The 27,203-nt window shown below is 36.7% G+C and overlaps 1 protein-coding gene across 4 annotated transcripts in view; it reads right to left on the reverse strand.

Moving 5' to 3' along the window:
* CDC14A (cell division cycle 14A) overlaps positions 1-27,203 on the reverse strand; it is a 170,434-nt gene that overhangs the window by 27,673 nt on the left and 115,558 nt on the right. For all 4 annotated transcript variants that reach the window (XM_003808479.6, XM_014346180.5, XM_055115543.3 and 1 more), the window contains exons 10-11: positions 24,836-24,974; positions 8,132-8,291 (exon numbers count right to left, since the gene is read on the reverse strand). In XM_003808479.6, the coding sequence (XP_003808527.1) occupies positions 8,132-8,291; positions 24,836-24,974 (299 nt within the window). The remainder of the gene's footprint in view (positions 1-8,131; positions 8,292-24,835; positions 24,975-27,203) is intronic.

Genomic DNA, 27,203 nt, shown 5'->3' on the forward strand with positions numbered 1-27,203 from the left:
ACCGTGAACAATGTTTACATAGTAATAATGTGCACATTATTTGATTTAACGAATATAGTTATATTGGGAAGTGGTGGTGACAGTGAGCTAGAAGAGCTGCATCCTGTCTACAACAACCAGGAGGCAATAGAAAAATGTCCAAAATTGATCAATTAAAAAACAGCAACATAAGCAAAGTATTTATAATAGAAATATGGCACTAAAAATAATAGTATAATTTTCCTAGAGGTTTCCCCCTTTGGAAGTGGGTCCAGAGATACAGAAAGGTGAGAAAGGAGACTGATATTTTTTGTTGCTAGAATTCAACGCTTGTTGATATTTTTTAAGCTGTGATCATATATTGCTTGAAAAGAATAAAAGCATTTTAAAAGATATACAGTTAAACAGAAAATTAAATAACAGTACATTTTAAATTATAATTACTTTGCATGTATTTTTCTCTCATTCTATTGTGAATCTTAAAGGTCAAATATTTCTGTAAATTATGATACATCTCAAAATCAGAAAACAACAAAAATACTACAATACACAGCCATGCACTTAACTACCCAGATTTAACATACTTTTACTTCCTCCCCTCAAGTTTACTTAAACACCCTCACAGGAGTCACCGCATTGTCTGTGATGAGCCTCGCGGGCCACTGTTCTTCCCCAGCTCCTCTCGGGTGGCTGCGGTGGTGACGACCACGAGGGCAGAGGTGTTTTTTCTCAAAAAAAAAAAAAAAAAAAAAAGTATCTGGCTAGGCACGGTGGCTCACACCTGTAATCCCAGCACTTTGGGAGGCCAAGGCAGGTGGATGACATGAGGCCAGGAGTTCAAGACCAGCCTGGCCCACATGGTGAAACCCCATCTCTACTAAAAATATAAAAATTAGCTGAGTGTGGTGGTGCGTGCCTGTAATCCCAGCTACTTGGGAGACCGAGGCACGAGAATCACTTGAACCCGGGAGGCAGATGTTGCAGTGAGCCTAGATCGCACCACTGCACTCCAGCTTGGGCCATAGAGACTGTCTCAAAAAAAAAAAAAATATATATATATATATATAGAGAGAGAGAGAGAGAGAGAGAGAGAGAGAGAGAGAGATGCAGATATATTTATGATATATTTTTATGTATTTAAATATATATGCATTTACCATATATATGGAGATATGTTTACCATATGTTTGTCATTAGTAATAAAGTATAGGTAAACAGGAAAAAATATTAAAACCACCTATATATTTACCATCAAAAGCAACACACATTAACATTCTGGCACATAGTCTTCCAGAATTTTCCCTGTGCTATATAAAACCCCCAACCTACTTCTTCCTTACAAAAAGAGGTTGTATTATATACATATGCTGCTTTGTAACTTTTTTAACTTAAAAAACATATAGTGGAAGTTTTTCAGGGCAAATTTTTTAAAATCTCTGTCGTTTTATGGCTCCATAAAATTCCATTGTCTAGATATGCCTAATTTTATTATTTAACCGATAGCCTAGGTTAGGCTGTTCTCTGTCTTTCATCACTATAAACAGCCTCAACAAACATACTCTTATATATACATGGTTTATGAAGACTTATTATTGCCTTAAGACAAATTCATAGAAGTGGAATTCCTTTTAAAGTCATCTTCCACATATGATCAAATTGCCCTCCAAAAGGCTGTACCATTGTAAATTCCAACTAGCAATGTTTAAGAGCTTTGTATTCCCTAAACGTTTGTCAATACTGCATACATTTTTAATACATTTGATAGGCATAAATAGCATCTCATCATTTAAATTTGTGTTTCTTCCATTTCTAGGGAAGTAGAATATTTTTTATGTTTACCAGCCAGGAGGGTTCCCGTATTGTTTTATTTGTGCACATAGTATTTTGGTGATTTGTAAGAGTTCTTTACACCCACACGACCCCCCTCATTTGCATATATTGCATATATTTCCTCCCATTGATCACTGTGAGAATGAATTGGAGGTCAAGACTCGGGGGAGGGACACATTTAAGCGGCTATACAGTGGTCTGATGAGAGATGATGGACTGGATTAGGGTACGGGAAACCACATGGGAGTTCAGACTTGGGGAGAGGGAAGAAGGGGGAGAGATCCAGACAGGCAATATAGGTCTGAAAAAATCTACTAAAATGTAAACCGTACTATTTTGTCTAAACTAATCTTCTTTTATTTTTTCTCTGTGGCCATTGTACAAAGTGTGGGGCATTTTTAGGACCATGAGAGATAGAACATATAAACTATAAAATTCTCAGTGATTAATAAATAGCCTTCAAACTCAAGAAAAATAGTAACATTATTCAAAACATATTTACATTAAATTACAGAATTAAGAAACTAAAAAGCTATATGGAAAAGGACTTTGGCCTCCTGGAATACTGAATAAGACACACAGACATAAATATAAGAAGCCTTATATTTATTAGGGGATTGATCTGATAAGATGTACCAGGTCATAAGAGCCTGTGGGAGGAAAATGTTTATTAGCAAATGCAGATATTGTGTGGCACAAATCAATCTCATGAGTTGGTAGCCAGGGGAGAGTTTGAAGACTTTTCTCATCAGGTGCTGTTAGGCCTCCTTCCTTATACCAGATTCATTCTTCATGATGACTAAAGAACACATTCACAAATGACAAATGAGGAGAACCCAACCTGGGCCTCCATTCTGCCCTTAGGCTCCAGCCCCTCTCCCTACAAAATGCCAGAGCAGACTCTCTCTTGTCCTAAGCTAGTCCAGGAGAGGCAGATTCCCTGGAATCTGCTGAAAAGAAACAAAACCACTTGGCTGATGCTGGCAACAATGAAGAACCCTACCTAGTCCAGGGAAGACCCTCCTATCTTTGTCCCCCACAGGAAAGGGGTCTGCTCTCAGATGCCCCACTGCCCTTTGGAGGATTAAGCAGCAACTCTCTTCCTTTTGGATACTGGGCTGCCCTACATGAAGGCAAGAAAATGATATTTTAGTAATATCATTTAGTAACTAAAATATTGTACCAAAAGAAGTACAATTAAAAAAAAAAACATGAGTGATGACCTAGTGAAAGAACAAACAACAATATGAAGAATAAATATTTTATTCCACCAGTTGTTTTCTCTATGCACAATCGTGTCCACAGATTTCAGCTAGATAAAGTAATTGCTGACCAAAACCTAAACAAAATCGTGGCACAGTAAGCTATAGGAAAGGCTGTGGAAAGTCTCATTAAGAAAAGATCTATGAGATAGAATATAGCACACTAGGGAATAAAGATGGAAGAGTCCTAATAGAAAAATGACATAAATAGACAGTTTAAATAGAAATGAGTAAAAATAGAAGTCCAAGAACTGGAAGATAAAGATGAGAATGGAATTTTTAGCAGATTTTAATAAATTGACTAGGAAAGGTGGCTGGGTCATCTCTAAAGTTCTTTTCAGCTCTCAGATGTTGAACCTATGAGATGTAAGTGCTGGGGAAAGGCAAAGATGTCGTCTTTATAATAAGCTGCTTCTGAACAATAAAAAGTTTGAATTTATCAGAGCTACCCACATCTCTCTTCCGGCTGCCCCATTCACTGCCACTGGTTGGGACCTTTAAAACCTGGACCTCCCCATCACCAACTCCCTGGCCTTCCACCCTCAGCCCTATATGACACCATAGCCAGAGTGATCTCTCAGCACCATGATTCTGTGTGCTGTCACTCCCCTGCTTAATAACCTCTGGTGGATTCCAATGGCATTCAGATTAGAACTGGTCTTCACTGTCATAATGGGGGAAAGAAAGGTGCTTAAAAAGCAGGACATTAGAGATTTAATTTTTACTTCATAGATTTTTCTAAGATGTACCCTGCTTATGAGTACTTGATGGATTTTATAAATCACAATGTCTCAAAGATGTAATTAAAACACTACATTCTTGTCTACTTGATTGTCAATTTGTATGAACTTGGCTGAATATTAGCAGCACCTGTATCTAATTAATATCACTAAGTCAAGAGCATCTACTGATTGGTATGCTAATATTGGACTATAGCCCTAGAGTAGAAAGACAAAATGTAAAAACCATTGTAATTCCAGAAGAAGTTTATTAGTAGGGAATGGTTACAGTTTTGCTCAAAATTACTGTACATAATTTACTAAAGCCACACTGAAGACCTCATAGAGAGTTAGCAGAGTATAGTGAGAGGCCTCCCGGGAGGGTGGCTGAGGGCACAAACTTTGGAGCCAGAGCACAGAAGTTCAAATGACCACCTCACCATGTACCCAAGATCTTGGCCAGATGGTTTGACCTCTACCTCTGGTATGTCTCCTGTAAATGGGCCTAGTAACAGTGCCTATTTCATATGGCTACTGTAAGGATTAATAGAGTTCATTAATGTCAAGTGCCTAAAACAGTTACTGGCATATAGTAACTTCATGCTAAGATCCTGATTTAATATTTGCACTTTAAATAAAGTACTTTAAATTCTATCTTTTAAAATAACTCCAAGCCATAATGGACCCATAGGCCCCTAAATGTTAAAGTGAGCACTTATTGCTAGTACTATTTTGTATTTGAGCACATAATGCACTTGTGTAGCTTAGATTATTACCAATTTCATGTCTCTGTCCTTTTTTTTTCTCTGAAACTATAAGCCTTCTTCATCCATTCACATAATACTTATTAAGGCCTTTTGCCAAAAACAGAATCATGATGAAGACAAATAAAAGTCTCTGCCTTCCTAGATAGTATCACCGAGCAGGGAAGGAGGCATGAGGACTGTGGGGGAAAAGTATAGTGCAAGGCAGGAGCAGGGAGCAGGGAGCCTAACCTAGACCCACAGGATGGGCTGTGTATATTTCATAGTGCCCAGCCCAGCACTGAAGTCCAGGCTCAATAAAGGTGAAGCCTCTATTTTATTTCTCATAACTCTAAGTTGGCAAAGAACATTCAGTAAAACCACAACTTAGTCCATCACTATGACCTGCATCATTCTGGTTGTTTTCCTTTCACCTACATCCTAAGCACTAAAAAACTGTATTTTTGTTTTTGTTTTGTTTTGTTTTGTTTTTGAGACTGAGTCTCGCTCTGTTGCCCAGGCTGGAGTGCAGTGGCATGATCTCAGCTCTGCAACCTCCGCCTCTCGGGTTCAAGTGATTCTCATGCCTCAGCCTCCCAAGAAGCTGGGACTACAGGCATGTGCCATCACACCTGGCTAATTTTTTTTCTATTTTTAGTAGAGATGGGGTTTCGTTATGCTGGCCAGCCTGGTCTCAAACTCCTGACCTCAAGTGATCCATCTGCCTCAGCCTCCCAGAGTGCCAGGATTACAGGCATAAGCCACCATGCCCGGCCTAAAAAACTCTATTCGAATTCTCCAAATCTGGTAATACAGAGCTTCCTAGTAACTAATCACAAGAAAATTACTGTAGGCCTAGAAAGAAAAAAATAATTTAGAATCTCTGCTTTTAATCTTTTTTTAAAAAATCAATCTCAAGAGGAATACTGCCTTTTTGCACTTTCTATATATACAAACTAAGTAAATCCAGAAATTCCATAGACTTTTACCCACATGCAACTTGAAACACATTAAATTCTTACAGCATTCTCAATCTATTTTCCCATGTGCAATTTATAAGAATAATAAAGACATCATTAACTCTGTTAAGTCCAATTTTGAGTAAGCGAATTTTCCATATTCATGTGATATTCCAGAGCTGGCACCAGATAAGCATGGAAAGAAAAGTGCTTGTAAGAGTTACTTGCACAAAGCCATTAACTAGCTAATAAAGTAGTCCTAGAGCCTATACATGATGCTGTGTAAAATATTCACCATACCATCATTCTCTGGCATCTCTGAATTCTTTCATTTCTGCTCTTGAATTTCAGAAACAATAGCATTTCAATGGCTAAAACTAAAATAATGATGGGGGATGCTATGGTCTGAATATTTGTAGCCCCCAAAATTCATATGTTGAAATCCCAACCCCACAAGGTGATGGCATTAAGAGTTTGTTTGCCCTTTCTGCCATGTGAAGATGCAGAAGGTGCTGTCTATGAACCACTAGGCAGGCCCTCACCAGACACCAAATCTGTTGATGCCTTGATCTTGAATTTCCCAACCTGCAGAACTGTGAGAAATAAATTTCTGTTGTTTATAAGCTGCCTAGCCTGTAGTGTTTTGTTACAGCAGCCCAAATGGACTAAGACAGGGGAGTAGACTTATATACACTTATATTTAAAACTGTCTTATTTAAAATTCCAATCATATTGCATTCCTTACCCTCACAGTGATACATAAATGTTAAGTTTCTTAAATTCAACAAATTGGGGATTAAAAGAGTATGAGAATAAAATGTTCTAACTACCAGATGTTAACTTAATCAAGATTATGATATAGAAAGTACTATGTTCCTGCAAGGTAAATATGTTTCTCAGATAACGGGATTAACTTTATGTTTGTCTTTTCAGAGTTCATAACTCAAAGCCCTATTTACTTGAACTCAACCTGGGGAGGAAATGCTGACTAGAGCAAGAAAAAGGTATTCTTGCTTAGCTATATTATCATGTTAAAATCTTAGTTCAGACCCTTTCTTTTTATTTGCTCTTAATAGGTGAAACTGGAACACAGAGACAAGAAAAAGTCAACAAAGGCTCTAACATCAACATGACCTTGGATAAGGTGTACATTTCATCAGGACAGATGACTCGAATGGGTAAACTTAGTCACCTCATCAGCAGCCATCCTGGAGAACAGAGCACTGGGCTTAAAAATCATTTCTTCCAACGGTCTCCATCCTTTGTCCCTTAAAGAAAATTCATGCTCCCAGTCTCCAAGCACTCTGGCTATCTTTCTTGCTAAAAAGAAATCTGTCTGGGATGCCAATCATTAACCTAAGAGAGCTATGATGTGTTCCTTCCATTCTGGGCTCCTTGGGGGCTAAGCTTGAGCCACAGTATTTGGTTTAAGGCCCTTGTCCGGGTCTAATGGGTCACTGTCTAATAGAATGTAAATCTACACTTGTTGCTTCTATATTCTTTCTTTCTCTTTTTTTCTTTTTTACTTTTTTAGACAGGGGTGCTTGCTCTGTCGCCCAGGATAGAGTGCAGTGATGCCATCATAGCTCACTACAGCTTCGACCACTGGGCTCAAACATCCTCCCACCTCAGTCTCCCAAGTAACTGGGACCACACAGGCACACATCACCCTGCCTAGCTTGTTCCACTATTTTGAACAGGTCCTTTTTTTCTTTTCTTTTTTTCTCCTTTAGAGATATAAAAGTATAAACCAGATACTTAGCTTCACCTCAGGTATAACGTGGTAGAAAGACCTAAACTAGGAATTGAATGCCCAGTTCTCAAAGTGGCCCCACTACTAAACAACCCTGGAACTTTACACAAATCACAAATTTTCTGGGACCCCAGTTTCTTGTCTCTACAATAGTGAAACCAAACAAATGGTGTTTCAACGTTGTTTCTAGTTCCAAAAATGCTCATAATCCTAATTCTTAGTAAATCACTTCTATTTTATTCAGAGGTAACAGGGTGTGATATAAAAAAACACAAGCTGGGACTCAGACATGGATTGAACCATGTTTGACACTGAGGTTAGAACATCTCTGATATGCAATTTCCTTCCTATAAAATAGAGATAGTATTACCTAACTCACCAGGTAGTTATGAATATTAATCAGACAATATATATCAACTATTTACAGTGGTTTGTTTACAGTAGAGCCTTAATTTTTTTTTTAAAAAGTGCCCTAATCATGTTTTCAAGTTGGCACTTACTTTAGAAATCAGCATGAATTTGAGGCTTTCAAAGCACCACTTGTGGTATGTATGATTTCCTCAATTGTCACATTAAAATTTTTCTTCTTGATATTTATTTTAATTTTCAAATAGAAAGTTTGCTTTTCTGTTTCCTTTCTATAAATATTATCCCTTACCAGAGTAGCCTCCTTTATAATTTACTCCTTAAATTATAGCTTTTTTTTTTTTAAGGGCAATTGGTTTCTTTCCTCTGCTTCTTGCTATATAGACGGATGGCTCTACTTCTAAAAACTTGGTACTCGTGGCATCCAGAGAAAAGACACTGCTATGTTATATAGGTCCAACTGAGAAACAAATGCAGAACATCAGTTTTAAGAAGATAGAATCTCCTAGGGAAAACTTACCTCTCCAAATCGTTCCATGTTTTGTGTTTTTGAAAGATTTCCACCAATAGACATATCATGTAGGCCAGAAAGAATTTTATTAATACTTCCTTCACTGGATGGTCGATTTTTCAGTTTGGATCGGAAAATGTCTCCTTGGACCCACAACGATGCTTGTTTTCTGTATAAAAAACAAAACAAAACGACAAGAAAAAGTTATCTTTAAAACAATCTACTCTCATCTCAAAGGTATGATGTCTTATAAAGGAAAAGATTTAGCAAATAAGCATTTACAAATCAGACTAGAAAGATTATGATATCTTAGAATAAAGAACAATGAAGTCACTTTCAAAAAGCCAAAATAAGATTCTATATTAAACACAAATGTCATCCTCCAATATTTGTCTATATAGTTGACTGCTGAAGTCCTCAGATGCTTAGAACAAATTCCACAGCAATAAAGATTATGAGCCCATTTGTCTTTTAAATATAAATTTGAAACCTTCAATTTCTCAAATAGCAATTTGATATGCCTATTTATAAAAACAGAGAGAATAACTGGACTCAAAACTGTACATGAAAGAACTTGAGTTAAATGGAGATATTACCCAAAAAAGTATTGCATACCTACTTTTGGGTGGTACCATGAAAGGCCCTCACACATAACTTTAAAAACCTACTCTTAGAATCTAAAAGCAAGGCTTATATCCTCAATTAGATTGTCCTTAGAAAAGAAAATGTGTTTGAAGTTCATGTATAAACTTTCTTTCATTCATTAAGGCAAAATCACAACTGTTTTCAAAGTTATATGAAGATAATTTAAAATATGTAAGCAAAATGACATTCTGAGGATTTTATTTTTATTGGTGGGATCACCTTCATACATTTCCTATAAGATAAACTATTCCATAAAATCACTTTATTTCTATCCTATAACACACTGTACAGAATAGAATTAAACTAAAAACACTGTGGTTCGTCATAAAAATATCAACATCTAGTGAAATAATTGCATCATCAAGGAGACGCCACCAGTAAGAACATAGATATTTTTTAAAGCAACAGGATTGAGTAATACTTTCTCACAAAGATTTCACATATCACATAAAATTCAGGTTAAAACGCTGATCATTAGAGAAATGCAAATCAAAACCATAATGAGATACCACCACACACCAGTAAGAATGGCTATTATCAAAAAGTTAAAAAATAACAGATGCTGGTGAGGTTGCGGAGAGAAAGGAACACTTATACACTGTTGGTGGGAGTGTAAATTAGTTCAACCATTGTGGAAAGCAGTGTGGCAATTCCTCAAAGAGTGAGACACAGAATTACCATTCATCCCAGCAATCCCATTACTGAGTATATATCTTGAGGAATATAAATCATTCTACCATAAAGACACATAAACGCAAATGTTCATGTAGCACTATTCACAATAGCAAAGACAAGGAATCAACCTAAATGTCATCAATGATAGATTGGATAAAGAAAATGTGGTACATATACACCATGGAATACTATGCAGCCATAAAAAAGAATAAGACCATGTCATTTATGGGAACACGGATGGAGCCTCCCAAGCCTGCACGTTGTGCACATGTACTCTAGAACTTAAAGTATAAAAAAAAATATAGATATCTATATCTTTCGATATCTCTCTCTGTATATACATATATACACAGAGAGAGAGAGATAGGTTGAAAAGAATACAAATCATGATTTAAAAAAAAAGAGAAGATTCAGCTCTGTCATAAATAGTAAGAAATTCAGATAAATGAAACACACAGGTAGGACAGCATATAAGGATGAAAGACTGAATCCCTGTCTCTCAAGAAGGGATTTCTAGTTTAGGATGAGAAAAGCAAACAAATGAAGTCCAATATTATAAACCCTATGATCAGGATTTGCACAGGACCTCAGGAAAAGAGGCCCCTTACTCAATCTGAAGGAATCAAAAAGAAGTTCCCCAACATTCCAGAAGTATCTGGAAAGATGAGCAGGACTTACCTAGCTAAGAGTATTGCCAAGCAAAGAAAACAATGTGGGCTGGAAAAATAGTGATATCAAAGAAAACAGCATGTTTATGAACATGAATTGTTTAATTTGGCTGAAGCAGAGGCTATGAGAGATGGGCCTTGCATGTCATCCTAAGGAATTTAAATTTGATACCAAAAATACAGGAAAGACCTTTTAAGAGTCTTTAGGAACAAAAAACAAAGTGAGAACAGAGGAGAAGGACATAAGAGGCTAGTTGAAAAAAATTCCAATTTCAAAAGAAGTTATAAAATGAAAATTCTGATGCTGCTGCCAACTTAAAGATGAAAATTACAAAGTGACAACTTTCACTTGCTTGGTTTGAAAGACGCAATCTGTCCCATCTCTGGAAAGGCTTGATTTGAACCTGAATATTAAAGATGAATAAGGTGTCAGAGCTGATTTGTGTGTTGCTAAGCAATGCTGTATGCAAGTGCTTCTTGAGAAAAAGCAGCACTTCACGCAAATTCCTTTTTATTGAAAATGCAAACCATGCTAGCTTTTATTGTGGTGTCTATTACTCCCTAAAAGCCTCATCTCAAACAAAAGAAGTAAAACATGTATTTTTAAGCATTTAGTATTTAAAAATCAAATCTATGAAGCCAACACACCAGCTCAAAGTACATTCTCCAAGAATATAGTGCATTTTCTAAGACAGCATGAAATTTACTGACCCTCTGCTAAAAAGGGCATGTGCTTTAAAATGACAGGAAGAGATGTGTCTTGGTTTGAATAGAGCCTTAAGAAGTATAGCCAGTGCTGGGGTCCTTGTTTTCAGCCATGTCCTTGCCCTGGGTTAGTTGGGTTTAGGCTAGCCAGGCATGGGACATAAGAAAATAACGAAATAACTTGGCTTATTATGAGCCAAGTTACAGTTGATTCTGATCTAGAGCCTTCACAGGTCTTTTTTTACATCTGCTTTTAATATTCCTCTAATAAAATTCAAGTCAGTCACACTGTTATAGTGAATATTCCTAGTTCTGAGTCCAGAACACAATGGAAGCTGTTGTGCAGGCTTCTGTGTGTGGCTGACCTGTCCTCCTTCACTTCCCTAAGCCCAGCCCAATCCCATCTCCACACCAACCGAACTCTTTATCTTTATCCTTCTTCCATCCTGGACAATTTTCCCAAAAAACTCAACCCTGACCCCAAAGTCCATCCAAAGCCACTATTTGGTCACTCCAAATAGAAACATAACCCACTCTCTAGCTTGGCCTAGGCCTACTCTAGCCATGACTTGAGTACCAATCTGTTTTGTGTACCTTCTATTCCACCAGCCCAGAGCTATTATGGAAACAGAGACAGTTCCTGGCCTAAAGAAGTGGGCTAACAAAATGGTCTACCTTGCTATCAAAGGAAGACAGATGGGAAGCAGTAACCAAGATGCAGGGGGCGGGAAGGCAATAGGTATTCAAGGAGTTCTTCAAATGCTGTGGTACAAGTGGAAGATTCACTAGGAAGATGTTTAGAGAATTTCTGAAAGTATAAGGGAAGGCAGTTAATTGTAAAACATACTAGAAAATGAAGCTAGAAGGAAAAAACTGAGGAAGGGAATTCTCCAAAAGATTCAACTAACTAAATCTAGTTTAGGTATAGAACCCTACAATCAGAAGCTAGATCATTGGAGTGTCATGCCAAAATGCAAACTTCATAACTAAGCCTAATATATCACTGCTTACTTTCTTACTGCTTACAATACCTTTTCCCCCATCTCTAACCCTTTTCATATAGTTTTATTCAGAGCACACGAAACAAAATAAACAAAAACCATTCATGGTAAGGATACAGAGAAACTGGACCCCTCGTGCATTGTTGGTGGGAATGAAAAATGGCACAGCTGTTGAGGAAAACAGTTTCACAGTTCCTCAGAAAGATAAACATAGAATTACCACATGATCCAGTAACTCCACTTTTAGGTATATACCCAAAATCATTGAAACTAGGGATTCAAATAGATACTTGTGTACCAATGTTCAGAACAGTTGCATTATTCACAATAACCAAAAGGTAGAAATAACTCAAATGTCCATCAACAAATGAATGGATAAATAAAATGGGATATATACATATAATGGAATATTATTGAGCCTCTAAAAGAAATTCTGATACATGTTACAACATGGATGAATGTTGCAAATATGCTAAGTAAAATAAGCCAGACACAAAAGGACAAATATTGAATGATTCCATTTATATGAGGAATCTGGAACAGGCAAATTCATAATGTCAGAAAGTAGAATAGAGGTTTCCAGGGACTTGGGTAGGGGGTGGAGATAATGGTGATTTATTGTTCAATGGGTACAAAGTTTCTGTTTGGAATGATGAAACAGTCTGGAAATAGTGGTGATGGCTGCACAACATTGTGAACATATATAAAGTCACTGAATTATACATATAATAATGGTTAAAATTGTAAGGTTTATGTTATACATATTTTACCATAATAAAACATTAATTTAAAAAGTCAGTCTTCTATCTAGAGTAATAACTGGCATGAGTATTTAATAATAAATTTCTGATGCAACCACTGCCAAAGATTCTGATACATACTTTAATTATCCTTAATACTTGAACCCATATTAGGATTTTATTTTTGCTTAGTCAGTAGTTCCAGTATCAACTGGCAGTCAACAAATGGATCAGATAATGCAGCAGTAACTGTTGAAAAGAAAATCAGAAAATTCTATAATTGAGTGTTACTACAAAAATGTCATTTTCAGTAAATAGTGTAAACTCAAACCTATGCGGTATGCTTGTAATTCTAATAAAACACAGTATCTTGTTTTGTTAAATTCTGATTTTTATAGTATTTCGGATTATAATTTCTGTATTTTAGGAAACACAAAATTTTAAACCCTTAAAATAAATAATTAAAATTTTTTAGCCTATATTCCTTGACCTACTGCATGTATCTAAAAGAAAACCATAAAAGGAAATGGTACAGGTATGCAAAAGCACACAGAGTGAATATAACGGACTATGGAGACTCACAGAAGGTGGGGTCGGGGACAAGAGAGATTAAAAAACTACATATTGGGTACAATGTACAGTACTTAGGTGATGGGTGCACTAAAATCTCGGAGTTCATGCTATACAATTCATCCATGTAACCAATAACCACTTGTATCCCAAAAGCTATTGAAATTTAAAAAAGAATTAACTTTTTTTAAAAGGAAATGATAGAAGTCAATCTCAACTAAAACTCAAACCATTAGTGTTAGACTTTTTCAAGCATTTTCCATTTTCTAAACAGATGTTTTTCATCTTATTTTTGCTAATTCCTGAAATAAAAAAGCAATGGTTTAACTATTAATTTCTGATCTAGCTCAATCCAATTGTGAAACTTACGAAATACTATTGGCACCAAATTAAGATGTAGCCTAAGTTGATATTTACAGAGTAAGGATGAACCAAACACCCTTGTTATTGAATATGGTTCAGGGACCAGCAGCAGCACACCACCTGGGAGCCTGTTAGAAATGCACACTTTCAGGTCTCACCTCAGACCTGCCGAATCAGAGACTGCACTGAACAAGATCCCCCAACGATTCCTAGGCATTTTCATGTTTGAGAAGCACTGAAGACAATGGAAGGCTTGCAACAAAGTTAGAATTCTGAAAATATCCAACTCAGTAGAAGCTGATGAAAACATCTACTGTAATAAAGTAGAACAGGGGAATTTTTGATTTATGGATTTAAGAATGAAAAAGAGTTCAACCATAATATTGTGCTTCATAAAGATAACCTCATTCAAAATGGAAGCTCTGCTTTACAGAGCCAAAACTTCCTGCAAGAGCCAGATTTAGGCTTTATGTGAGTTCTCTCTGTCTCAGAAGGAAATGTAAAACAAAAACAATGCCATATTGAGCCCCATAAATAAAGGATCTCCGTGAGCTGAAAATCCCCGTGGGAGCCCCACACTAGTCCCTCAATGATCCCTTTATAATGAATGAAAGCTTTAACAGATCATGATCCCCGAGGTCACAGATAGATCTATCTGTGATATAGGTTATCTGTCACAGATAGATCTATCTATCTGTGATATAGGTTATCTATCACAGATAGATAATGATACCCAAGGTCAGGGGAACATTCACACAGCAAATGTTCAATAAATAGAATCAACCAAATTGTAAAAGCAGCCTGACTCCACCTTTATACTTCTAAAGGTTGTCTCGGAGGACATTGAGTCCAGAGTTGGCTCAAAAACAAAAAGATGTATTTTTACATCATTTTAAGAACCTTGAGGATGTTTGATAGAAGACACATTTGGGATTCAGAATGGTATTTTTGGTTTAAGAACTTCAGCTTTAAATAGAAGAAAAACACCTGATGGTTGTTTTGCAAATAGAGAGCTTTATATCCTTTAAAAGTTTAAATATAAAATTTCAGACTGTAACAAAGGAGAGGTCAGCCAATATGTAAATTCATCAACAACTCAAAAGGATGCTAATAAACATCTCTCTTACTGCCAGTGAATAAGAGGGCTGCTTGTTTAAGACATGGCAATCAAGCACCTGGACATATTTTGGTCCTCAAGGACTAGGAGGATATGACAAACCAGCCTTTCTAAAGTCAGAGATTTGGAATTAACATTCTCTAAAAAGCACTGATTGACTTTTCACCTTTAAAAGAATACAATCACTTTAACTTGTTCAGTCATTTTTGACAGGTGAAAACCTAACAGAAAACGTTTTTACCCTCTTATTTCTTGCTTAATGAACACGTTACTTATTCATGCTTTTGCGTCATCATTGACTTCATACTCTTCGTCTCTCTGATCATTAGTTAGTCTTCAAAGCCTTGTTTTTTTCTTTTTTCTTGAAATGTCCCTGGTACCCATCTCTAAATCTTCAGTCCAACTTCTATCCTCTTTTGATAAGTCCTTGTCTCTCTGAGATGGATGATAATAGCCTCCTTTTTAGCCTCTCTGATTCCAATCACCATCCACCCAATTCATCTTACACATTGTTGCAACTCAAGCTTCCTTAAATAACGCTTAAGTCACACGACTCCTCTATATGCTCTTATTCATCATACTTTCTAATTTGGAGTATTTGGAATTAAATACTCCAAATTAGAAAGTATGATGAATAAGAGAAGTTCAGAATATGCATGTTCATCACTAGGATCTGCATCTCCTGCTGTACATATTTGCTATCTATACAAAGCAGATGTATTAATTTCCTATGGATATTGTAAAGCATTACCATAAATGTGGTGGTTTAAAAGAACACCAGTTTACTTTCTTTTTTTTTTTTTTTTTTTTAATTTTTATTTATTTATTTATTTTTTATTGAGATGGAGTCTCGCTCTGTTACCCAGGCTGGAGTGCAGTGGCTCGATCTCCACTTGCTGCAAGCTCCGCCTCTCAGGTTCAAGGGATTCTCCTGCCTCAGCCTCCCGAGTAGCTGGGATTACAGGCATGCATCACCACGTCCAGCTAAGTTTTGTATTTTTAGTAGAGGCAGAGTTTCACCATCTTGGCCAGGCTGGTCTAGAACTCCTGACCTCAAGTGATCTGCTCGCCTCAGCCTCCCAAAGTGCTGGGATTACAGGCATGAGCCACCGTGCCCGGCCAACAGTTTACTTTCTTACAGATCTGGAGTTGGAAGTCTGAAATCAGTTTCACTGAGCTAAAGCAGTGACAGTAGGCAGAGCTGGTTCCATATGGAGGCTTTGAGGAGATAATTTGTTTCCTTGCCTTTTTCAATTTACAGTGGCTGCCCATATTCCTTGGCTTATGGCTCCTTACTCCATCTTTAAAATGCATCAGTCCAATCTGTTTCAGTCATCACATTGGCTTCTCCTCTAAATGGCTCCCCCTGGGTCCCTCTTCTAAGGACACTGTGATTATATTGGGCCCACCCAAATAATCCAGGATAATCTCCCCACATCAACTTCCTTAACTTAATCACTTCTGCAAAGTCCCTTTTTCCATATACAGTAACATTCACAGCTGGTTCACAGGGATTAAAATATGCCTGTATTTGGGGAGACATTATTCAGACTGCCACAGCAGATTTCATGCCGAAAATTATAGGCAGACTAATTACCTTAAAATATAAGGCAATAACACCATTTCTGGAAAATGAAGTAGGTGTACTTTTCCCTATTCTTCCCATAAGTAAAATTTAAAATCCTATATATATTTAAAAAAAAAAAAAACAAGACTCTGAAAAATAGAAAAGAAAAAGGCAGATTGGTTGGAACCTTGAGACCTAAGTAACGAAATGGTGGTGAGTTCCTCGAGTTTTCCTTTTGCCTTATATAGCCTAGTCTTAGGGCTGAAGAAGATAATGATTCAAAAATGCCAATAGAGCTGATTTTTTTTTCAACAGAGTCCTGCTGTGTCGCCCAGGCTGGAGTGCAGTGGCACAATCTCGGCTCACTGCAACCTCTGCCTCCAAGGTTCAATTGATTGCTTCAGCCTCCGAAGTAGCTGGGATTACAGGCACATGCCACCATGCCCAGCTGATTTTTGTATTTTTAGTAGAGACGGGGTTTCACCACATTGATCAGGCTGGTCTCAAACTCTTGACCTCATACGATCTGCCCGCCTCGGCCTCCTAAAATGCTGGGATTACAGGCATGAGCCACCGTGCCCAGCCCAGAGCTGATATTTTTAAAGCCCGAAGAAAAGCCTGCTCTGTCTAGTCAAAGGAACAGGAAAAGGGTATCCTAGTAGACAACAAAACATTTCAACAACTGCTCTTCTCCAGCCAAACCCCACAGGAAATAAACTGTGGCCCTAACCCTGCCAGCCAGCAAAGACTGAGAGGGGATCCTGGATTTCCACGCTGCCTGGCTATAGGTAGGCACCCCTTTACCCTTTGTCAATCACTCACCACAGAAGTGTCAAAGAAGGCTAAGTTGGGAGTCAGATAATGAGATCCCCCAATTTCGGCCCCACTCCTCACTAAGGTAGTAATGGTGGAACCTGGAAGTCCACCTCAACCAGGCAGTGACCAGCAACCCTCCTCTGTCAGCTGGAGTGGTGTCACAGGAGGCCTAGTGGAGAGTGAAGACTTTCACCAACACCCTTCAGTAACAAGGTGACCCCTATCACAGTGTCAGTGTAGACCCGATGGGAAACTAGAACTCCCACCTCCACCCACCAGCAACAAGAAGCCCCTCAACCTTGGACATCAACAGAGGCTGAGTACAGAATCCAGATTCCTGCCTCCACCTGGTAGTAGCAATGTGGCAACCCCCTGCCCCCCAACCCAACTGCCACCACCTTCCCCTGCTGAAGCAGTGTAAGAAGCCAGACACAACAGAATGTTTTAGTAAGATCCAGAGTCTCAACATACTAGGAAAATGTCCAGGTTAACATTTTCTCACATTGACATTGACTGAATGAAAAGAGATGATCGCTAAATGCCAACACCAAGATGACAGAGATGTTAGAATAATTTGACAAAGATTTAAAAGTAGCCATGATAAAAATGCCCCAACAAACAATTACAAAGACACATGAAACAACTGACAAAATAGGAAGTTTCAGCAAAGAAATAGATATAAAGAAAACCAAACAGAAAGTTTAGAATAGCATATAACCAAAATGTAAAATTCAGTGAGTGGGTTAAATGGCAGAATGGAGAGATGAGAGAATTTGTAAAGGGGAAGATAGAATAGTAGAAACTACCCAATCTGAATAACTAAGAGAAAATAAACTAAAAATAAAATGATGAAGAGAGTCCCAGAGAGCTGTGGGACTATAACAAAAACCTAACACTCATGTCAACAGAGTTCCAGAAGGAAAGGAAAAAGAGGACAGGGTTGAGAAAGCACTTAAGTAAACAATAGCTGAAAACCTTCCAAATTTGACAAGACATAAACCTAAACATTCAAGAAGCTGAGTAAACCTCAAAAAAGGATAATTCCAATGAAATCCACACCTAGACACATTGCCAAAATACTGAAAACTACAAGCAAGCAGAAGGAAATAATAAATATAAAAACATGAACCAATGAAATTAAAAACAAAAATATAAGGAGAAAATTAATGAAACAAAGAGCTGATTCTTTGAAAATATCAATAAAATTGTCCAACTTCTAGGGAGACTGACAAAGGGAAAAAAAAATACACAAATTACTAACATCAGAAATGAAGCCAAGAAAATCACTACAGGCTCTGCAAACATAAAGGAATACTTTAAAAAAAAACACACACACACTCCACAAACATAATTTTGACAATTTAGATGAAACGGACTAATTCCTCAAAAAACAAACTACCATAATTCACCCAATGTGAAATGGATTATTCAAATAGCCTTATATATATTAAGGAAATTGAATTCATAATTTTAAAAAGAAATCCCCAGGCCCAGATAATTTCACTGGAGAATTCTACCAAGCATTTTAAGAATTCACACCAGTTCTCACAATCTCTTCCAGGAAACAGAGAAGAACAATTCCCAATTCATTTCATGAAACTAGTATTATCCTGACACAAAACCCAGACAAAACAGACAAAAAAAAGAAAACTACAAACCAATGTTACTTATGAATATGGACATAAAAATTTTTAACTAACAGAGCTCAGCAATATATAAAAAGAATTACACACCATGACCAAATGGTGTTTATTCCAGGGACATAAGCCTTCTTCAATATACAAAAAACAATCAATGCAATCTACCATATTAACAGTCTTAAGAAGAAAATCATGTGATCATATCAATCAATGCCAAAAAAGTATTTGACAAGATTCAACACTCATTCATGATAAGAACCCTCAGAAACACAGAAATAGAGGGGAACCACCTCGACCTAATAAAGAACATCTATAGAAAACCTCAATTAACATACTTAATCCAGGTGAATGCCTGGATGCTTTCCTTCCAAGACTGGGAGCACGACAAGGATGTCTGCTCTTATCACTCTTACTCATCACAGCGCTGGAAGTTTTAGCCTGTCCAACAAGGGAAGAAAAGGAAACACAAGGTATATAGATTAGAAAGAAAATAAAATTGTCCTATTTGTGGATGAAAAAGCAATCCCCAAGAATTTGCACATACATACACACACACACACTCCCACATAAAACTCCTAGGTTTCGGGATACAAAATAAACAGAAAAATCAATTGTGGCCAGGCAGGGTGGCTCACACCTGTAATCCCAGCACTTTGGGAGGCCGAGGTGGGAGGATCACCTGAGGTCAGGAGTTCAAGACCAGCCTGGCCAACATGGTAAAACCCCATCTCTACTAAAAATACAAAAAATTAGCCGGGTGTGGTGGCACACGCCTGTAATCCCAGCTACTTGGGAGGCTGAGGCAGGAGAATCACTTGAACCCAGGAGGCAGAGGCTGCAGTAAGCCAAGATCGTGCCATTGGACTCCAGCTTGGGCAAAAAGAGTGAAACGCCGTCTCAAAAAAAAAGAAAGAAAGAAAAAGATAAATCAATTGTATTTCTACATACCAGCAATGAACATATGGACATAAATACCATTTATAATTGCTAAAAAAAAAAATAAGTACTTAAGTGTAAATTTAACAAAAAAGGACTTGCATCCAGAAAACTACACAATGCTGATGAAAGAAATCAAAGAAGATCTAAATAAATGAAAAGACATATCATGTTTATGGATTAGAAGACTCAACAATAGTAAAGATGTCAATTCTCCCCAAATCGATATAGAAGATTAACATACTTCCTATTAAAATCCCAGAAACATTATCTGTAGATTTAGACAGGCTTACTCTAAAATGTATATGAAAAGGAAAAGAAAGTGGAATTGCTAAGAATATTTTGTTAAACAAGGAGAAAGTGGAAGGAATCACTCTTCCAATATTAAGGCTCACTATATAGGTCCAGTAATCAAGAGAGTGTGGCATTGAAGGAAGGAGACACATAGGTCAATGGAACAGAATAGAGAACAAAGAAATAGATCAACACAAATATATCCAAATGATTTTTGATGCTGCTATAGAAAAAATTCAGTGGAGAAACTGAATTTTCAACAAAAATGGTACTGAAGCAACTGGGCATGCATAGGCCAAAAAAAAAGAAGCTTGACCTAAGTCTCACACGTTATGAAATAAACAAAAACCTCAAAATCCATCACAGACTTAAATGTGAATGTAAAACTATAAACTTTTTAGAAAAAAAAAATATGAGAAATCATTGAGTCTAGGGCTAAACTAAGAGTCTCAGACAATACCAAAAAGAAAAAAGTGATAAAAGGGATTTCATCAAAATTTAAAACTTTTATTCTGTAAAAGACCCTATTAAGAGGATGAAAAGACAAGTTATAGACTGAAAAAAACCTTGAAAAACATTTACCAGACAAAGGACTAGTATCTAGAATATACAAAGATTGACCTTAGTCATCAAGAAAAAGCAAATTAAAACTATAAAGCAAGTTATCACTTTAAAAAATCTAATGGCTTAAATTTAAGAGACTGACAAACCATTGCTGATGAGAACATAAACAGGCATATCTACTTTGGAAAACTGTTTAATAATTCTAACTCTGAATGCACACATACCCAACTGTTCCACTCACAGGTATATCTCCAACAGATAGCTGTACCAAAAGATAAGAAATAGCTAATGAGGGTGAATCGCTTTTCGTATGTTTATTGGCCATTTGTACATTCTCTTCTATGAAATATCTTTTCATGTTTCTTACACATTTTTTATCAGATTGTCTTTTTATGGTTAATGTGTAGGAGTGTAAGTATTCTGGGTACAAGTACAGTGCCCATTATTATGTGATGTAAATATTCTCCTACTCTTGTGGTTTTCATTTTCACTCTCTTAATAGTGTCTTTGATGAAGAGAATTTTACAATTTCAACTCAGTTATAGGTAATGCTTTCCATGTACCACTTAAGATATCTTTGTTAACTTCAAAGTATGAATATATTATTTTATGTTATCTTCCAGAAGCTTCACTGATTTTTCTGTCACATTTGAATCAACAACTCATCAGGAATTCCTTTAAAAAATAGGTTGTGAGATAGGAGCCAAGGTTCTTTTTTTTCCCCATATAGATATCCAGTTGACCCAGCAGAATTTACTAAAAAGACCTTTTCCTGTTGCTCTAACATGTCACCTTTATCATAAATCAAGTGTCTGTATATTTTTGAATTTGTTTCTGCACTTTATATTCTATTCTATTGGTTAATTTGTCTGTCTTGACACCAATATCTCAATATCATAATTGCTGCAGTTTTAAAATGAATCCATATCTGGGAGTGTAAATCCTCCAGCTTTGATCTTATTCAAGATAATCTTTATCTTTTCACTTATTTATATCTTCTTTAATTTCTCTCAATAAAAAAAATTCTTTGGTTTTCTGTGTAGAGATATTGCACATCTCTAACCTGAAGTTACCAGATACATTGTAAATGGTATAATTTTTTAGGTTTTATTTTCTAATTGTTTAAGGCTAGTATATGGAATTACAATTGATTGTGCTCCTGTGTAAACACAACCCAAGATAAGATACAGAACATTTCCAACACTCTAGAAAGTTCCGTCATGCTTTTTTGGGGGGTCAGTTTTCCCTGACACACCTCAGAAGCAATTGCTTTCTGATTTCTATCACCACAGAATGGTTTTGCTTGTTCTTGGGCTTTATCTATACAGCATGTATTATTTTGTGTCTGGCTTTTTTTTTTCCTCTTACAATAATATGATATTCATCTATGTTGAGTATATCAGTAATTCATTCTTTGTTATTGCTGGCTAGTATTTCATTTTATGAACATATTATGATATATTCACTCATAAATTGTTGACGGACATTTGGATGATTTCTAATTTTGGGCTACTATGAATAAAGCAACTGTGCATATTCTTGTACAAGTCTTTGTAGACAAATGTTTTCATTTCCCTTATTTAAATACCTAGGAATGAAATCATTGGGTCATAGAGTTAAATATAGATTAACGTTATGAGAAATGGCCAAACAATTATACACCAATTGGTTAACACATGAGAGTTCCAGTTGCTCCATATCTTTGCCAGCATTTTGTAGTAAAACTTCTTTTTTGTTTGCCATTTTGGTTGACATAAAATAGTATCTCATTGTGGTTTCAATTTCTATTTCCCTGATGGCTAATGATGTTGGACATCTTTTCATATACATATATTACCTTCTATGAGATATCTGGCCAAGGCTTTTGCCCATTCAAAAATTAATTTTTAAAATTGCTTATTTATACTTTTTAATATATGTGTACAAGTCTTTTGTCAGATATATATACTGTGTGTCTTTTAATTAGCAGAATTTTAAAATTTTGCTAAAATTTCTGAAAACTGACTTTGTATCCTGCAATCTTCCTAATTTCACTCTTTAGTTCTAAGTTTTTTTTTCTTTCTTTTTTTTTCATTGCACTGGTTAAGATTTCCAGTATAATATTAGAAGTAGTGAGAGTAGACACCCTTGTTTTGTTCCTGATCTTACAGGAAAAGCATCACCATTAAATATAATTTTAGCTATAGAGTTTTCAGAGATTATTTTTATCTGAATGAGGAAATTTCCTTCTATTTCTAGTTTATTGAAAGTTTCTATTAAAAATGGGTACTAAACTTTGTCAAATTTTTGTACATCTATTGGGATAATCATATAATTTTTCTACTTTTTGTGTTAATTTGGTGAATTATATTGATTTTCTAATATTGAGCCATGATGGTCATGATGCACTATCTTTTTTATACAGCTGGATTTGATACACAATGTTTCTTTAGGAACTCTGTGTTTATGATCATGAGGAATTCACCATCTGTATATCATTTTGGAGGACTTTCTGTTCAAATCATTTACTCATTTTATATTGTTTTCTTGAGTTTTGAGAGTTCTTTATATACAGCTTAAGTATCTATAAATTTAAAAGCCTTTCTTCAGCCTAGAGTGCCTTTGCCTCATAACTCTAATTTCTTCTCTTACTATTTTGAGATATGGCAGAGAGACAGAGTATAATAGGGAGGTTGGAGGGAGTATGCAGCCATGAAACATGAGGGCTGTGTTATCTGACACCCTGAGAAAGCTAGGTGACCTTGACTGGTAGAATTCTCTGCTATATCTCCTCACCTTGCGAGCTGTACTTAGCAGAATGCCTGGGGCAATAGGTATAGCAATACCTATTAAATGACAAGCAATAATTTTAAGACATTGATTAAATGGCTTAAAGAACTAGGCTTAGGAGTATTGGGTTTTTTAACCCTAAGACCATTTCTTCAACTTCAGCAATTAGTATAAGGAGAACCTGGCAGATACATGGCACAAAGCTCCAGGCTACAGGCACATAAAATGCAAAACAGAGAAATAGAGGAAGACAATGAGAATCTGATCAAGAATAAAGCTCCAAAATAACAGAATTATCTTATTTGTACCTCACGGGTAAAAAGAGAGAAATCCCTGTCTTTGTAATGATCCTGTCCTTGGATATTTTTTCTAATGCATTCATTAGACATCTGCATCATTCTTTTAAGCTAAAGTATAACCGCTCATTTTTCAGCACTTCTTAATCAGTTATTACCTCTAGGATTGGCAACTAAAGTAAGTAATTCCTCAGCAGGCTCAAATCCTCTTAATCATTTCAGATGCTAAGAGTTTACTTATGGCATCTTCCTATGAAATTCATGATCATTTCTTTACGAATTCACACATGATCATGATCATTAAAACTGGAAAGGAATAATTATATTTAAATTGGAAATAAATAATTATATGGAAAAGAATGCTATTCAAAAGAGAGCCATCAGCCAGGCATAGTGGCTCACACCCGTAATCCCTGCACTTTGGGAAGTCAAGGTGGGAGGATTGCTTGAGCCCAGGAGTTCAAAACCAGCCTGGGCAACATAGTGAGGCCCCCGTCTCTACAAAAAATAAAAAATTAAAATTAAAATAAAATAGAGTCAACCCAGCATAAAAAGAAAAAAAAATGAAATTTCAGTAAAAGATATCACTAATAGATAGTATTTTAGAGCTGGACTTAGATCAACCAGTACTAACTTCATCTTCTCGTTTTATTAATGAGTACATTGAGATACGTTCTAACATTCTAAGAAGAAAGGATTGTGTCCTACAGGTTAAATCTCTCTCTCTTGGGCTGAGGCTGGACAAAAAGTTAATGAATGAATGGCTGTGGGAATAAATGAATGAGTGAATACATAAGTATTCTTCTAAATAATGGTCATAAAGCTAGTTAGTGGAGAGCCAGAACTAAAACTCAGTTCTCCTCCTTTTTTCTTCTGTGGTAACTTCTTGGGTATATTCATAAGTTGTACCTACATTAGCAGTTTAGTTAGTTAGTTGTCAGGAGAGCAGCAATCTTACCAAAATCACTGAGTGACCTTAATTGTGGTTTTTTTTTTCTCATTATGCTTTAAGACATGCAAACAAAAGAAAAGAATGAAAAGTGCCAAGTGGGATGTCATAAGAAAATTGCACTGTAGCCAGATCACACATAGAAAATGACAGAAAAAGGGTAGGCAGAGATGGCTCTGTGATTTTCTTCTCACTCTCACCTGATCTAAGAGATATAAAAGGTACAAAGTTAGAATGCATTAGCTGTCAAATCAACAATATTCTATTAGAGGCACACACTTCTCTTAACAATGCAGCCATTTTATAACCACAGGCTGACATGGTCCACAACCAGGGGAACAAGAGGTAGAAAGGATCAAGAACAGGATATAATGTGATAATGGGGACAATATACTTACTCTTCCAGGAAGTGCTGCTGGGGTCCTATAATAGAGCCTGGCCGGCATATTCTAATCCAAGCAATTATTTCAGCGTGTGTAAACCTGTAGTGTTTCATTACATAACAGGCTATCAATGTCCCTGTTCTTCCAAGACCAGCTGTAAGAGAATGAAACAGAATAAGAAATATAAAGTCTAGCAAATGCTACCACAAAAACACTGAAATCAAACCTTGCCCAGAAACTGCTCTGCATTCAAGTGTGATGATATTATCAACAGCTAATAAACATAACTGCTATCATGTAAAACCCAATTTTTCTTTAAACAATGAAAAGGGCAAAATGAAGGTGCCATAGATTTGGGGGCAAGAAAGTGATGTGATAAAAAGCAAATGGGTCTGGCAGCAGCATTACTGGCTGGAGTGGAAAAGCCAGAGATGGAAGCAAGAGAGATGAGATGGAAGGCTGGGGCAGGGAAGCAAGGGTGGCTAGGGGGTTGGGATGAGGGTGGAAAGGGATGAGGATGAGCAACTGCAACAAAGATGTAAAGCTCAATTGGAAATCCATTAGGACTGGGTCACAGGGAAAGTTATAGGTAAGTGACATTTCTGACCTAGAAAACCGGTAAAATGTTGACTTCATCCATGAAAACATTTAGTTAGAAAAAGAAAGAAAAAAAATTGTGTGCATGTGCGTGTGTGTGTGTGTGTGCGCGTGTGTAAAACAAAACAAAGTAGGGAAACATTGATAGTTTCATTTTTTACATGTTCAAGAATCTTCTGCTTTTGAGGGGACCTTTTGTCAGCTTTCCCTGATCAAACAATAAAGGTAGTCTTCTCTTATCTCCCAGTAATTGGGAGCACACAGCATTTCAGCAAATCTAAAACTACAGTTGTGTAGTATGTAAGTTCCACTAAGAAAGAAAAAATTAAACTATGACATGCCATCAATTTTAAGATCCATTCTAACTTCAGAAATGTTAAAACATGAAAAATGTATGTCTTTAAATCAGTGTTCCTCAACCTTTTTTACATTATTGTTCCTTCCAGGAGCCTCTTTAGATATTTTATTCCTAATCAGTCCCCATGAAATTTCACTGTCACAGATAGACTGCATATCTGTTTATGTAAATCTGTGCTTTATACAAAAAAAAAAAGTTTTTCATCCCACTAAAACAACAATTTTGTGTCTACAGATGCCTGACATTTCCTTCCCATTAACCCTTCCTTTTTTTTTTTTTTTTTGGAGACCGAGTTTTGCTGCTGTTGCCCAGGCTGGAATGCAATAGTGCGATCTTGGCTCACCACAACCTCCACCTCCCAGGTTCAAGCGATTCTCCTGCCTTAGCCTCCCGAGTAGCTGGGATTACAGGCATGCACCACCATGCCCGGCTAATTTTGTATTTTTAGTAGAGACAGGGTTTCTCCATGTTGGTCAGTCTGGTCTCGAAGTCCTGACCTCAGGTGATCTGCCCTCCTCGGCCTCCCAAAGTGCTAGGATTACAGGCGTGGGCCACCACTCCCGGCTAACCCTTCCTTTTTAAGAAGTATTCATACTCTGTTTCATTAGATGAGGTGTGTGTGTGTGTTCTGTTTTAATCTGAAGGAACCCTTGCCCCAGATCAAACATCAATGTTCTTTCGAAGAGTGAGGTTTAATTTTGGTCTCAGTGGGGCTCTCCCTTTATGATTAAGATTTCTGCGTAATTTGCCTTCTATTTCACCCAGTGCCTATCGTTGTTAATTCCCTAGATGCCTGGCAAGACTATAGGCAACCGTATAGATAAAACACAGGTGACATCCTGGAGCAGAAGCCAGAGCCCAGTGAGTTTCCAGAGTTCTTCCTTCAAGTCACCAATTTGGGTGTCTATCTGGAGAGAAAAGGGCCTTCCTTTTGGAGACAACACTCTCTCTCACTGCTCCCCACTGTGCAAAGACCTGGATGGCTCCCTCACTTAGGCTCCTGTTCACACTCACAACCAAAAAGGAGGTGCAGGAAATTTTCCAATTTCTCTGAAACTAAAGCAGCTTCCCCCTTTTAAAAAAGAGTCTATAATTTTGATCTATAAAAAGAACGCACTTAGCACTCAATAGTTAGGAGCTCTTACCACAACTGAACTGAATAGGAACATTTCACTAAGTTTCTATAAAAACTTTAACAAAATTTTTTAAGCATTTGTAATTAAAGGGCTCCCTGGCACAGCATGACAAGATGTTGAAAAGTGTTCTATTTATACCAAGTCAAACACCAATTGCTTTATAGTTCCAGGCATTTTCTGAAAGCCCTATAGAACATCAATAATCACATACTGGAATATCACAACGTTGCTGTATTTTAGATTATTATTTGTGGTAGAGAATTTCAAGAATTCATAGCCATCTCTTTTATCA

Source organism: Pan paniscus, chromosome 1 (assembly GCF_029289425.2).
Source record: "Pan paniscus chromosome 1, NHGRI_mPanPan1-v2.0_pri, whole genome shotgun sequence".
Classification (NCBI taxonomy): domain Eukaryota; kingdom Metazoa; phylum Chordata; class Mammalia; order Primates; family Hominidae; genus Pan; species Pan paniscus.